Source organism: Leuciscus leuciscus (assembly GCF_965113295.1).
Source record: "Leuciscus leuciscus genome assembly, chromosome: 1".
Taxonomy (NCBI): Eukaryota; Metazoa; Chordata; class Actinopteri; order Cypriniformes; family Leuciscidae; genus Leuciscus; species Leuciscus leuciscus.
The window spans coordinates 15,887,568-15,903,022 of record NC_138725.1 but is presented as its reverse complement, the minus strand read 5'-3'; the positions used below and the strand labels follow the sequence as shown (position 1 = coordinate 15,903,022).

General features: G+C 40.8%; 1 protein-coding gene across 2 annotated transcripts; it reads right to left on the bottom strand.

The window, feature by feature from the left end:
* Positions 1–9,817: 9,817 nt before the first annotated feature.
* On the bottom strand, positions 9,818–15,158 carry LOC309481947 (uncharacterized protein). 2 transcript variants are annotated; one of them, XM_082147058.1, is made up of 5 exons: positions 14,226–15,158; positions 13,563–13,632; positions 12,747–12,930; positions 12,389–12,549; positions 9,818–11,308 (listed from the first exon to the last, which is right to left on the bottom strand). In XM_082147058.1, the coding sequence occupies exons 1-4, from the start codon at positions 14,844–14,846 to the stop codon at positions 12,390–12,392; spliced, it is 1,035 nt and encodes a 344-aa protein (XP_082003184.1). In that variant the 5' UTR covers positions 14,847–15,158; the 3' UTR covers positions 9,818–11,308; position 12,389. The 2 variants fall into 2 exon arrangements, with proteins under 2 accessions (XP_082003184.1, XP_082003185.1); XM_082147059.1 differs by lacking the exon at positions 9,818–11,308 and adding an exon at positions 11,790–11,816.
* Between the last annotated feature and the right edge of the window lie 297 nt (positions 15,159–15,455).

Here is a 15,455-nt window from a genome sequence, read left to right as displayed (position 1 = left end):
CCCATTTGAGTATTTGCTAATTGACTGTGTTGGACCTTTGCCTCCATCCAAGTCAGGGTGTGTTTACCTTTTGACTGTGATGTGTCAGGCCACCCGTTACCCCGCTGCCTATGCGTTACGTACAATTTCTACCAAGTCGGTGGTGAAGGCTCTCTCTCAGTTTATCTCCATCTTTGGCATCCCACAGATTATTCAGAGTGACAGAGGCTCCAATTTTACATCACGTATGTTTTCAGAAGTGCTTGAGCAGCTGCATGTTAAACATCAGGTTAGTAGTGCTTATCACGCCCAGAGCCAAGGCTCTTTGGAGCGTTTTCACCAGACGCTCAAGTCACTACTTAGGGGTTACTGTGTTCAGCTCAGTAAAGACTGGGAGGAAGGGCTTCCATGGTTGTTGCTAGCAGCACGTGAGGTAACACAGGAGAGTACAGGTTTCTCACCTAATGATTTGGTGTTCGGCCATAGAGTTCGTGGGCCTTTAGCTGTTCTGCAGGATAAGCTGAAGTGTCCCGAAAGTCCTACTAACTTGTTGGAGTATGTGAACGGCTTCCGCCGGAAATTGTTCTTAGCTTGTGAGATGGCTGTAGAAAATCTGACTAAGGCTCAGAAGAAAATGAAGTGCTGGTATGACCGCCGGGCTGAGCTGAGAGAGTTCAGTCCTGGAGATCAGGTTCTGGCACTGTTGCCGATAGCCGGTTCTCCCTTTCTTGCTAAATATGCAGGTCCTTACACGGTTGTTCGGCAGGTGTCAGACCTGAACTATCTAGTTTCAACTCCTGATCGCAGGCGTAATACGCAACTCTGTCACATTAATCTTTTGAAACCTTATTACAGTAGGTCTCCGGTTTCTGGGGCAGCGGAGACTGGTGATCAGGTTAAGTCAGTTGCTTTGGCCGCAAGTGCTGGGATATCTAGCTTCTCTCCCCACATGGTGGCAGCGTGTGGTGATGAGGATGTGGTTAGCCCAGACGACTGTGTGCTTCAGCCTCGGTTGAAGAACTCCGAGAAGTTGTCTGAGTTGGATACACTACTTGGGCATTTGTCTAAGGAGAGGGCATTAGAAGTTGAGTCGTTGATTTTAAACTTTCCTGCCTTGTTTTCAGACACACCGTCATGCACTCATTTGATCCAGCACGACATTGATGTGGGTGACACTGAGCCGATAAGGCAGAGATTTTATCGGGTGTCACTCGAGAAACAGCAGCATCTAGAGGCAGAGGTGAAGTATCTCTTGAATAATGGTTTGGCAGAACCCTCTTATTCCAGTTGGGCTTCCCCTTGCATTCTAGTTAGTAAACCTGATGGAACGTATAGATTTTGTACCGATTATAGGAAGCTAAATAACATCACAAAGCCAGATTCTTTTCCGCTTCCAAGGGTTGAAGACTGTGTTGACCGGGTAGGATCGGCCAGGTTCGTAAGTAAATTTGATTTACTTAAAGGCTACTATCAAGTTCCTTTGACACCTCGAGCTCAGGAGGTTTCAGCCTTTATCACGCCGTCTGGCCTATATTCGTACTCTGTGATGAGCTTTGGGTTACGAAATGCGCCCGCCACATTTCAGCGACTAATGAACCGCGTAGTCTCTGGTTTACAGGGCTGTGCGGTTTATTTGGACGATGTGGTTGTGTATAGTGATGGGTGGTCTGAACATCTTGAGCGTATCCAGGCTCTTTTTACACGGCTAGTTGAAGCTCGTCTCACGGTGAATCTCGCTAAGTGCGAGTTTGCCCAGGCGACAGTTGTTTATTTGGGGAAGGTGGTGGGGCAGGGCCAGGTGAGGCCTGTGCACGCTAAGGTGGTGGCTATCGATAATTTCCCTGTTCCAGCTACCAAACCTGAGCTCAGACGTTTTTTAGGAATGGTGGGGTATTATCGTGGCTTCTGTGCTAACTTTTCCACTGTCGTTGCCCCATTGACCGACCTTTTGAAGGGCCGTGTTAAATTTGATTGGACCGAAATTTGTCAGGCCGCATTTGATAATGTGAAGTTGTTGTTAACATCTGCTCCTGTTTTAATGGCTCCCCGCATGGACCAGTCATTCCAGATGCAGGTCGACGCTAGCCACGTGGGTGCTGGGGCCGTGCTCCTGCAGAGGGATGAGCAAGGCGTAGATCGGCCAGTTTGTTTCTTCTCAAAAAAGTTTAACCGTCACCAGTTAAATTACTCGACCATCGAGAAAGAAACACTAGCTTTAATCTGGGGATTACAACACTTTGATGTTTATTTAAGTGGGGGTGCTGTTCCGGTTACCATTTATTCTGATCACAACCCACTAACGTTCTTATATTCTCTAAAGAGCCCAAGTCAGCGCCTTATGCGCTGGGTGTTATTTTTACAACCGTATAGCCTACTGATCCGGCACATTCGGGGTGTGGATAACATCATGGCTGACGCCTTGTCCCGTGCCCCGTCTGAGCCGGAATGAGTCAGTGTCTTGTCCTGTCTGTTTCTCTCTCTGGTATCTCCTATCTCCTATCTCTTTCTCTGCCTCGTCTCCTTAAAATTTGGCTTTCCAGGTACCGGGACTTGCTGGAGCCTTGAGTTTGAGGGAGGGTAATTGGAACTACTGGGGAGTGGAGGGAGGGGGCGGCCCTGTTGGATTCAAGTAACCATCTTTGCATCTGCTTTGCAGGCTTGGGCGGAGTGTCCAAGCCATGACCCCTAGACAAAGTTGAGTATTTTTAACATTTGATGTTTATTCATAATTTGGATATGTATGTTAGTTATTTGAGATGTTTTGGTGCTGGGTGGAGGTGTGCGTGTAAACTTTTTCCAGAGTCTCTCTTTGAGAGGCCTCTGTCGTAAGGGGGGGGGTGTCACGGCTTTTTGCCTGGCTCCTCCTCCTGTCTGTGTGCTGCGTCTGTCTCCTACAGGTGAGCTGGGCGCAGGTGTTTGGAGTTGTGCTAATCAGTTCCTGGTTTAGGCCTTTAAAGACGCTTCAGATGAGACCGAGGGGGGGCTGCCGCTGTTCCATCTCTCCCGCACCGTTTAGGACTTTGTTTTGCTTATTCACTGCACCTCATTATACTGATTGCTTACACTATTATTTTTCAAAGCCAACTGCATTACTGACTGTATACAATTTATTCTGTTAAATTCTATTGATTTAATAATATCTAATATACATTGCGTGTGGTCTTTCCCTACTCTGTTGCTTGCTTTGAGCCAGGCTTGTAACAATATAAATATGTTTGCACCAGGCTCAACGCGAAAAAGAGCGTGCTTACTCCTGTCCAGAAGACGACATATTTAGGAGTAGTGTGGCTTTCGATCACGATGCGGGCACAACTGTCTCCTGCACGTATCGAGACGATTCTGGACATGAATAAAGATAGGCCAATGCATCACTGTAAAACAGTTCCAGAGCCTGTTAGGGCTCATGGCGGCAGCGTCCAGCGTGATACCTTTTGGCCTGCTGCACATGAGACAACTACAGTGGTGGCTCAGAACCAAGGGGTTTTCCCCGAGGGGCAACCCTTTTCGCATGATCTAGGTTACGCACAGGTGCCTTCGTTCCTTGGTCATGTGGAATAAAGCTTGGTTCTTAGCCCAAGGCCCTGTGCTAGGAGCACCATGTCAGCGCAAGATTTTGTTGACACATGCGTCCTGCACAGGGTGGGGAGTGGTGATGGGGATGGCAGATCACTGGGAAGGCATCATCTTATTACTCGTTTCCTTCGTGGTACTCAGAGGATGAGGCCTCCGGCTCAGGTTAGAGTCCCCATGTGGGATCTAGCCGTAGTTTTAGAAAGGTTATCCTTGGCGCCCTTCGAGCCTCTGGACACGGCATCAGACAAATGCCTAGCCTTAAAGATGGTGTTTCTGCTGGCTATATTATCTCTCAAAAGAATAGGAGATTTACAGGCTTTGTCAGTTGCTCCCTCCTGTCTAGAATTTGCTCCGGGGGGAGTAAAAGCTATTCTTTACCCAAGACCCGGGTATGTACCTAAGGTGCCCACTAACATGGTCCGGCCAGTTGTCCTTCAGGCCTTCCATCCTCCTCAAGTGTCGGTGGACCAAGAGAAGCTCAGGTTGCTTTGCCCAGTTAGGGCTCTTGAGATGTATGTTAGGAAGACATCCCAGTGGAGAAAAACTGACCAGCTCTTGATATGCTTCGGGCCCCTAAGAAGGGCTGCCGACTACTAAACAGATCCGTAAGCAGATGGATTGTTGAGGCCATCTCTATGGCTTATGAGGTGAGTGGGCTGCCCTCACCTCTTTCAGTTAGAGCTCATTCCACTCGAAGTATGGCTTCTTCAAAGGCTCTGTGGTTGGGGGCATCACTTGGAGTGATATATGTGATGCGGCAGGGTGGTCCTCACCACACACCTTTGTTCGATTTTACCGCTTTGACCTTCTGGCGATTATGTCCTGACTTCCGTCAGCATGGCGAAGTGGGCATATCGTTCCACAAAGTGTTGTCATAGTGACGCAGCGCGAGTGCCCTCGAAAGGGAACGTCTCAGGTTACTCGTGTAACCATGGCTCCCTGAGAAGGGAACAAGACGCTGTGTCCCTCTGCCATGCTTGCGTACACCTGAGAGCGGCTTGCTTCAGTCATCAGTACACGTCACGGGATGACATTGCACTAATCAGGATTGGACTAAGTTACACGTGACTTCAGGAGCGCTGACGCTGAAGGGATTCCCAAAGTGTCGTCATAGCGACGCAGCATCTCGTTCTCTTCTCAGGGAACCATGGTTACATGAGTAACTTGAGACGTTTTCTATGTTCAACGTTTCACTCGACTGTTACTTCTGACAGGATCTCCTTTTAAAAACAGAGCATTTCTTAAAATTGTGAAACACCCAGGAAGTGACATCATCTAGGCGCTTTCTACTGCATGATGGGAGGACAAGAAATTAATCTCAATCCATTCTCTGTTTTTACACAAACTGTACAGTGTTGGGTATACACTTTTACCAGATTGTATACATATTGTATACATATTGTATACCGTATACATATTGTTACCAAAGATATTATTATAAGAAGAAGAATCTTTATCAGTAACTATAAATGAGATTTTGCTTAATTTATGCTTAATTTGCAACACTTATCAGCCATTCTGGAAAGTTAATTTACTTATTTAAAAAAACAACAACTATATTTATACATGTACTGTATGTTGTGGTTTGGCAGTGTTTATATATTTTTTATTATTGTGACTGACATTGTGATGAGGGCAGCTGAAGCTCGCATTATTCCGTAGGTGTCGTCTTTAAATCGGCTGTTCAATTCAGCCATCTCGTTATCCAGAATACAGTTCCAGAGTGCTCTCAGATCACCATTATTCTTGATAGGCGATGTTTTTCCCAATGTTGTGGTGACAATAGACTGACTAAACTTTGCAGGCAGCTTTCACTCACGAGACATTATCAGATCCCAGCATGCTATCTCATATTTATCCATCAACTCCTCCGTCAATCTGAGAACTTTGTCAAAGTCACCATCTGAATCATCTCGAAAAGTGGCAAGAGTGGCTTTCAATGTTTCAATTAAGGAGATGCAGTCTGTCACGCAGATTGCTGGACTTTGCAGCCCCTTTGTGGCAAAATCGCTGCACTGAAACAACTTGCAAAACACAACAAGCATGAAAATTTACTTTTTTGTTTGCATCTGTTGTAATAGGTTATCTGCATCTAGTTTTGTCTGTCCGCTGGTCTCAGAATACTCAGCAAGAGTCTCAAGTAACACGTCTAGCATTTCTAAAACTTTATGAACAGATCCTGATTTAGAGTTCCACCTGGTGTCACATGACCTTTCCAGTTCCTTGCATGGGCGTTCTGGATGCATTTCCTTCTGAAGTTCCACAAACCGAGTCTCTGGGCCCCAGTGAAGAAGTGTGTATCTGATTGATGACAGTGAAAAAAGTACTGACGTGTCCAGATGATTCCGCAGCAGCACAAAGCACTAAATTCAGTCTGTGGGAATTACAGTGTACATACACAGCTTTGGGAAATGTCTCTTTCAAGATAGATTGAACGCCTCCTCTGTGCCCAGACATGACCGATGCCCCATCAAAACAGAACCCGACACAGAGAGAAGGGTCCAAACCAAGTGGTTCTAGAATTTCAAGGATCCTCTGCGATATTCCTTGAGCAGACAGGTCAGCTGTTTTGACAAAGCCCAGCGCTCGTTGTTTGATTGTCCCACTATGGATAAATTGAACACAGACAGCAACTAGCTCGCGTTTCGAAACATCTTTAAACTCATCTGCAAGTATGGCGAAATATGTGGGCCTAGGCTGTTCTTGCATCTCCGTTTTTATCTTCCTGAGTAGAAGTGAAGCGGCAGCCTCAAGCAGCTCGTCCTGAATGTGGTGGGACATGAGTGTAGCATTTCGTGGCAGTTCAACAAGTTTTTTTTTTATTTGTGGGTTAATTTACTCCGATATAAACTCGAATAGCTCCCCTCACTCTACATAATAGCTCCCAAAAAAATCCCCTTGTTTTAATGCTTCCTGAGTTTCCCGGTGCCCTCTCAGGGGTATCTCCATTTTGGCACACTGCATTACAACATCCAGCACAACTTTGACGTGCTGTCGATTACGTTTAATGAACGAAATGGAATCTCCGTGCATCTGATTTAATACAGTACCGCTGCCTTGTTGCGCATGACTTTGTTTGTAGGAGAGTAATTTTACAAGTGCAGAAGCATGTAGCTTCCTAGACTGATGCTTCTCACAGACCTGGCGATACGTTTCCAATTTTTAAAACCCTCTTTAGTAAAAGTCCCCTCAGTGTGCTGTTCAGGAAAATGCCGATAGGCTTTACAAAAAATCAGGTCTTTCGACTGGCTATATTCAATCCAGTTGAAACTTTCATACCACTTGGCGTTGAAGCTTTGATATTTCCCATCAATTATGGTACTCGGGAATGCCTGTAGATGAGGTTGGGTAGCAGGTTCCCCCAGAGCTGACAGATACGACGGTGCAATTAAGTGTAGCAGTGATCGTCAATTAGCCATAGGCAGATCTTCTTACCGGTTAGCATCAGTGGAGGTCGTCGGTTCGGAGTTAATCTCCGCTTCATTCTCAGAGCCGGCGGTTGTTCCATTACGATCCACAGATTGGTCCTCCAAATAATTATTAATCTCAATACGAGTTTTTTTTTTTAAATGAGTGAGAGTAACTTGTTTGGCCATACTAAGAAAAATCAAGATACCATGTACACTTCTAGCGAACGTTAGCCGTTGGTTGTTCGCGCCAGATTGACCACTGAAAACACGTCACCAACACACTTAAATTTTAAATAGTTATCAGGCTTACTTATAATTTTACTTTTTTAACATAACATGTTGAAAATACTATAATACTATTATCTTTTATTTTGGTTTGTTTCTTTGTACATTTGTGGAACATTGTGATTAACCCCGTACGTGGCGAACTCTGTTTGAAAGTGTTCCCTTTTGTTATTTTCCTGTTGTTACTTGCTGTATAAATTTTGTTTATATACCTGCCCACAAACGGAAACCCCAGACATTAACGCTGCGTCTTTCTCATACGCGGTCAGAAATAAAGAATCCTTTTTTTTAGATGTTTGGATGTGTTTGAGTTTTGTATAGTGAACACATTTTCGCTGCCACATATAGTTTGGGACCATTTCTCAGTTAAAGCCTTATTTTACATTTAGACTAAAGTTTCCTATCCTTGAGAGAAAGAACGCATTATCTTGATGTTTTGAGACGAGAATCCTGTTTATAGTTAGAGCCTGGCCAAATCCAACCTTGGAAAAGCTATGTGTCAGTGTGTGTGTTAGTCTTCTGTCAGCTGCATAATCTATGGAGATATGCTTCAGTCTATCTGTATATGTGTGGAAAATTACTATGTTTATCTATTTCTTAGCCAATGAGAATCATTCAACCTGTAAGCAATGACATAGCTTAGACCTTGGAAATGGTATAACCGCTGTGATCTTTGTAACTGTAAGCGGGGCGGACTACGAACTCCTGTGTGAGTCTTGAAGCTGAACTTCTGCTGATGAAACTGCAAACTATCTTCAGTAAAACTTTTCTTCAATTTTTTATAATTCTGACTTCTTTCAAACATCTGGTCTTTGGGTCCTAAACTGTTAAACCCTAACACTATCTAATGGTGAGTCACTGGACAAAGCTATGGTGGAGAGGGTTTGAAGAGGCATTCCAGGTCTCTTGCAAGGAGTTGACGTGGCTGGTCCTCCTTTTTGGTAACAAAAAAAGACATTTGACGCATCATTTGATGTCATGAAAAGTATTTCACCAAAGCTACAGTTTGACAAAATTACAGCAACAGTTCATAACATGCCTAGAATTATATGCAGTGAATAATAAGACTAACACCGTCTTCTGTATTACATTTTTATGTCAGTAAAGGAGTCAAAACCATTACTCACCTGTCAATTAAAACACATGCAAGATCGGCGTCTCTTTCTAGTTGAAGTTTGTCACGAAGTTCTCTCCATTTAGGAAATGCCACATCGATTTTGATCCTGGTTTTATTTCTCTTCTTGTCCCAAATTCTTCTTGGGTCGTTTGGTTGACCCGTATGTTGACGTTTACGTTTATGGGACTTGTCTTTGTCGACAGAACCAGCTGCAATCGGTAAAGAACAATTGTGTTCCATAATGACTGCACGAAACAAGCTAACGTTTGTTGTTTGATAGACGCTACAACTACAACTTCCGCATTTGTCCAGGACTCCACGCAGTACGAGCGGAAACCGAGGGTAACGCGGATATGACGCCATTGACTGGCGACTTCCAGCTCACCCCTGCTCGCTCACCCCTGCTCACACGCCCCGTTTCCTTGGTTAAAATCGCAATTTTCTCACAATTTAAAAATAGTTTGAAACATTTGGGATATTGTAAGTAATCAACTTGACAAAATATATAACACTGGCCTTGTGATTTTGGGATATTTTAATGCAAAAGTCTAACATATTGTACCTTTAATGTAGACAATGTATTAAATAATGGAATATAATTACAGTATTTAATAATGTATTTAGGCTACTATTTTTCATACAAATACCATAGAAACCATAAAGTTACATTTTGCCATGATAGTGAGGTGCTATAGGCTATGCCTGGCTTTATATGTGGTTACCATGATCTAAATGCATGATACTGGACGACCAATGTTTAATTTTAATAAATCTCAGTCAGAATATTACATTTTATTTTACCAAATAATTATTTTTTTTTTTTTTTACAGATGTTACTGTTTTTGTTAATGAACATAAATTTAACATAGTAAATCTGCATCCTAACTCAAGCTAATACTGTCAACTCACTGTCAAATATGCGTTTCGAGACAAAACATGTAATATTAATATTGCAGCCTGCACTGCAAACTGTGCTGAAGAAACATGCCATCAAAGTCAGGCAACACAAACCTGTTTCAAGACTTGAAACAATTAATAATAATATTAGCACATGCAGAAACCTGTTTGGCAAGTGTTTGTCATGATATGTTCTGACAGAGTACACTGTAAAAAAATTGTCAAATTAACAGTAACTTACTGGCAACAATTATCCAGTAGTTGCTGTATTTCATTCAACAGTAAAATTACTGTAACACTTAACTACAGTAGTGTTAAGCATACTGTAAAATTAAATGCATTATTTTACTGTAATTTCTTACATATTGTAATACAGTATTACACCGTTGATTTTTAATAATACTGTATAGTATTATACAGTTATGAAATGTGATTTTATTTATTTTATAGTGCTACTGAATAACCTGTAAAATATGTAGAAAATCTATAGAATGGGAAATAGAAAAAAGAACATTTGAAACTTAAACTGCATAACAAGGTTTATTGTGATTTTCAAACAATACATGAGTAATAATAATGTAATACAATACAACAATAAAAAAAAATTTTTTAAACAAGACTAATGAAAAATGTATAATTAATAATTAAAATCAGTGAACAGTTCAATTCATGCAAAATTTATCCTGAACAGGTAAAATAGAAAAGATTAAAAGGGTCGATGTCTGATCCATCTATTAGAAAGATAGTTAATTCATAACAACTCAACCACCCACTGCCTGCTGTGGGAAAAAAAAACAGATTAAAGGGTTAGTTCACCCAAAAATGAAAATTCTGTCAGTAATTACTCACCCTCATGTTGTTCCAACCCCGTAAGACCTTCGTTCATCTTCGGAACACAAATTAAGATATTTTTTATTAAATCTGAGAGCTGTCTCACTCCTCCATAGGCTTCTAAGGGATTGGAACTTGCTGGCCCAGAAAAGTTATTAAAGACATTGTTAATATAGTCCAAGTGACTACAGTGGCTCAATCTTAAGTTTATCAAGCGACGAGAATACTTTTTGTGCGCAAAAAAACAAAAATAACTACTTTATTCCACTATTAATTTCCTTCTCTGTGAGCCTCGAGTGTGTTCACGTAGTGTAACAGCGCAGCGCTTCTGGGTTGTACGTCACACGCATCACACACATGACCAGCGTAGGCCAATAGTGAGCCTACGTGTGACGTACAACCCAGAAGTGCTGCGCTGTTACACTACGTGAAAAAACTCGAGGCCCAGAGAGAAGGAAATAAATAGTGGAATAAAGTAGTTATTTTTGTTTGTTTTTTGCGCACAAAAAGTATTCTCGTCGCTTGATAAACTTAAGATTGAGCCACTGTAGTCACTTGGACTATATTAACAATGTCTTTAATAACTTTTCTGGGCCAGCAAGTTCCAATCCCTTAGAAGCCTAAGGAGGAGTGAGACAGCTCTCAGATTTAATCGAAAATATCTTAATTTGTGTTCCGAAGATGAACGAAGGTCTTACGGGGTTGGAACAACATGAGGGTGAGTAATTACTGACAGAATTTTCATTTTTGGTTGAACTGCCTAACTGGTCAGACTGGTCTGTTGCTGATTTTAAAGAGCTTTTGGCTGCTTTCTATCTAGAGGACCAGATTTGCAGGGCTGGGAGACGTGTGTAAACTAGCTTTGACGAGTAAACCACCAATCCAGATGAGTAGCCTACTACAAAATGACAAGTTATTATCCAGTGTCCTTTTAAAAAAAACTTAACAAAAAACAACCTCATCATGCACATGTGCCATGAAAAACAGAAGACAAACTTGCATTACTGTAATATTCATTTATATGTAGACTTGTTGTTATAACTAATATTTGGAATAGGAAGTTTTCTATCCAAGCTTTTATGCAATTGAATGAACAATTGTGAACATGTCATGTATTTCAATTCAGATAACAGGTAAAATAGAAACTTAGCAAGACCGGTGAGGATGAAGGCCAGGTGAGAAAAAAAGTGGAAGAGTGACTGCACTTCTGATAATCCTGCAAGAAATGATAAGCACAAATCAATCAGAGGCAAAACATACAACTAATAATCAAAAAAAACCTAACTCATATTTATCAACATCTTTTAAGGGGAATTATTTTTACCTATGGTATCCACCTTATTTTTCACGGAAGAGTGGGCATGGCCATTCGTAAATGAAATGTGTCATTTATGTAAGGGATAATGTAGGCGGTTGTTATAGTGAATACAACCCCGACAGGCTGATCGGGACCCCGACGCGAAGCGGAGCTTGAATCAGCTGACGGGGTTGTATTCGCTATAACAACCGCCTCACTCTACATTATCCCGCTTATTACATGGCTACCTACCAAATAAATCAATAATTTGACACAAAATATTGATTTAAAAAGGAGTTTATTGATTTAAAAATGATTGTATTGCTTCCGCTAAAGAAAATAGTCCGTTCCGTCTCTACGGTTAGAATCCTGCGTCCATAGCAACCCTCCATTTTTCATGGAAACGGTGTGTTATCCTTAGCAGCGTCTGTTATCAAGAAATAACACACCCCATTCTATATTAGAATTCAACCAAGCCATGTAATAAATGTGCTTACGGTGTAATCCGCTTAGTTATTTCTAGCTGTACAAAAAAGCTTGTTATGCTTCTTGATATTGCAAACTGGTATTTCTTACCCTATTATTTTGAATTTGTCATAATTGTAAACACTAGTCTGTAGCACACATTTTTTTATCATTTACAGCACTTTGTTATTCATCTCGTTATTTCCTTATAGCGGCTAAAGTCTCGCACATTCACAGAAAATAGCTTACTTCGCTTCAAAGTTGAAAAATAAGGTGGATATACTGCTTGCATGTTGTGTGATGTTACAATTATAATATAAAAAAGAATTATTTGACTTATACAAGGCATATTTGTTAAATGGAAACTGTGAAGGGAACACAATTACATTTTAAGACGGACTTCTCATTTTTCAATTTGAAAAATTTATGGTTTAAGTAATTTCCACCCTTTTTGGATTTTTCTAAATACAGATTCAGACACAAATCATTTCTACAGATATGGGATACGCGGCACATCCCTAATATTACTCTTACCTTAATGATTTTGCCAATCGTATTCCGCAAAGTACCTGATGAAAGATGCAACATGCGGATTCAAGGCCATGGACTTCCTCTGGACAACTTTCCCACTCTTTTTGCTCACCTGAAACTGTGATGTGCATTTTGAATTTTCAGGATTTATCCTGACAAGAAACCTGTAAATACAAAAAAATACAAAATATTTTCCAACTGAATCAAGAGTGAACACAATATGTAGCATCATCTGTAATAAGTCACATCACAATAGGGGATAAGCTCTAAACCATCACTTATGCAAAAGCCCATTGGTGTTAGTAATATAAATCAATTTGAAACAAAAGTGTATGAAAAAAGTGAAAAAAGGAGTATTTACCTCTGGATGAACTCCAGAGTTGAAGCTGCCTCTTCTTGGTACTCTATATTGAACACATAAAATGATCCAAAGAGGACAGCCAGGGCAGAGGTGAAGTCAAGCTGGAGGTGACTTGACTCTATGACCACCTTCCCCTCCCCCTCCAAAGTCAGCATCCATTTTTTTGGAACCAGAATGGAATCTCCTGAAAAACATATTTCTGTATCACACTTAATTGTTCACAAAAAGTAATAATATTTTATAGAAAGATAAATATAAATAAACCTTGCATGCATATTGGTGTGGAGTCATCAAGAGTAAACAAAAATGTATTCATGTGTTTAGCTTAATTCTCACTACTCGCCTCCTTGGTATCTACTGCTACAGACTATATATCAAAACATGGACAGATTCTCAGCTCTGTCTACCAGCCATTACTACCTGCTATACTTTCCTGTTGTCCGTACAACTATTAGTATTTGCTAATCGGAATCATACCTACCTGATATCCTCACTTGATGTGTAATTTATCAAATGCTGTTGCTGAACCAACGAAGTATAGTCTTGAGCGTCAATAAGGTTTGATTAAGCTTTTGTTTATGTATGCTGATCAATGTTTATGTCAATAAAAGCCTAAATTAAATTTGTTCATCATATAAAGTTATCGTATCTCTTTAGGAGACTTTGTTCAAACTGTTCAATTCATATGGATTTACTCTTCGATGTCTTTATAAATCTTCCGTTAGTAGTGAAAGAAGTCACTCACTAGTCTAGTACATCTGCAAGACAGGTTCTGTAAACCCTAGTGATAGTGCAAGTCAAGTATAGGAATCTTACCCATCAGAATTATCCTTGGTGTGCTGGGCAGGGAAAGCTGGGTCTCTGCATCTGCCTGTGTGGTAGTTACCTGTATGAAAAAGTCAACAAAAAGCAGGAAGAATCAGAGCTACAATCTGAGGTCACACATACTGGAAGGGCAAATAAAAGAACATTTATACTTCTGCACATTCAAAGGGATAGTTCACACAAAAATTAAAATTCCGTCATTATTTACTCACCCTCAAGTTACTCAAGTTGTTCCAAACCTAAATTAATGCATTCATTTATTCTGCTTAACACAAAAGAAAATATTTTGAAGAATATGGTTGCTGGTCCCCATTGACTGGAAAACAATACTATGGAACTCAATGGGTACCAGCAATTCATATGCATATAGGTTTGGAACAACTGAAGGGCGAGTAAATGATAACAGAATTAAAATTTTTGGATGATCTATCCCTATAAATAAGATTGTTTCATTTTGTTAGAAGAATAACATCTTTGGTCCTCAAAAATAAGATTCTTTAATTTTGTTTAAAGTAATCTAAACACATTAGTAGACACATCTAAACAGATTAGAGTGTTTCAATTTCCCAACAATGATTTACAAAGGAAAACCTAATTAAACATCTAAACAACATTTATGGTATGACAGTATCATAAAACAATTACTGTACTTACATCAGCCAGAAGGAAAAGTGAATCTTCTTTTTCTTTGAAGAATGCCATCATCACCAATATGGCAGCAAGGCCAGGATCCACATCTTCAGATACTCTTTCTGTGTCTGCGAGGACTGTCCTCACCTCTTTTCTCCAGCGCATTAACTGAGACTTGAAGAAATGGAGCACCCTTCTTCCTTTTCCAGAGATGGATTCCCTGAGTCTTGATTCTAGTTCAATGCCAGTAAGAGTATTGAAATGCTGAATCAGAAACCTCTTTATGAACAGGAAAGGCCAATCAGTCTTTAGTTGGTCAATGCTAGGTGCAGGTGATGTATTGATGTCACGTCGCTGGGCCTCATATGTGATCATCATCAGCTTGTTAACTCTTGCCTTGTCTGCTCCATTTCGGCCTTCTCGAGTGAAAGTGCTTTTCAGCTCCTCCTTCTTCTCACTTAGAGAGTTTCTTGTTTCTCCCTCTGGTAGCTCGCTCGGCTGCCAGTTTATACAGCCATAGCTGTCAGTTTTTGCACATTTTCTGGAAGGTACTGGCAGGCTATTCTCCACTGCCACAGCAGGCCTTTTTGGTTTTCTCAGGCGTGCACAAAGTGAAGTGTCCACTGCCCATTCGATCTCCCTCATCAGTTCTGTCTTCGAAACAGTCCGGATATTGTTCAATGATGCTCATTGCAACATCAGCACACTGACTCAAAGTAGGATTTAAACAAATTTCCCTCATGGCATCAACAGTCACTCTGACCATGTGCCGCCTGTCTGTCTCTTCTTGTCTCTTCCTGAGTTCAAGACATGTTCTTAGACTTGGTCTGGTCTTGTCCCAAGGTACTTGGAATGTTGAAGGCCAGGTACTGTGCTGCACAGGGGCAGAGTGCTGATGTGGTAGTGTGAACTGCGTGCTTGAAGAGGCTTCTAACGTAGACACTGGTGTGAGAGTGAGTGTTATCATGTCAGATGCTGTCAGAAACGATATCTGTCAATTTCATAAGTGAAATTAACCATGTTGTTTATAACATTAGAACACATATTTGTACATTTTTTCTTGGTTCAAATGTTACAGAAAACAGGCTTAATTTAACTTATTCTGTTACTATTTTTTAACTGTTTACTGATACTGTTTTTCTTTTTCCCTATCTTTATTTTTATGATTTGATAATTAATAACTTATTCTCATGATATTTGACCAATATTATAACTCACAAAGTAAGCTATAGTCTATAGCTGAAAAATATGAAC

Bases quoted from the DNA above. Each gene is read 5' to 3' on its own strand.
- LOC309481947 (XM_082147058.1), bottom strand. From the start codon at position 14,846: ATGAGGGAGATCGAATGGGCAGTGGACACTTCACTTTGTGCACGCCTG. The intron at 12,931-13,562 runs GTAAGATTCCTA...TATGTTTTTCAG, and splicing joins ACCAAGGATAATTCTGATGG to GAGATTCCATTCTGGTTCCA. The intron at 12,550-12,746 runs GTAAATACTCCT...TTGTATTTACAG, and splicing joins ACTCTGGAGTTCATCCAGAG to GTTTCTTGTCAGGATAAATC.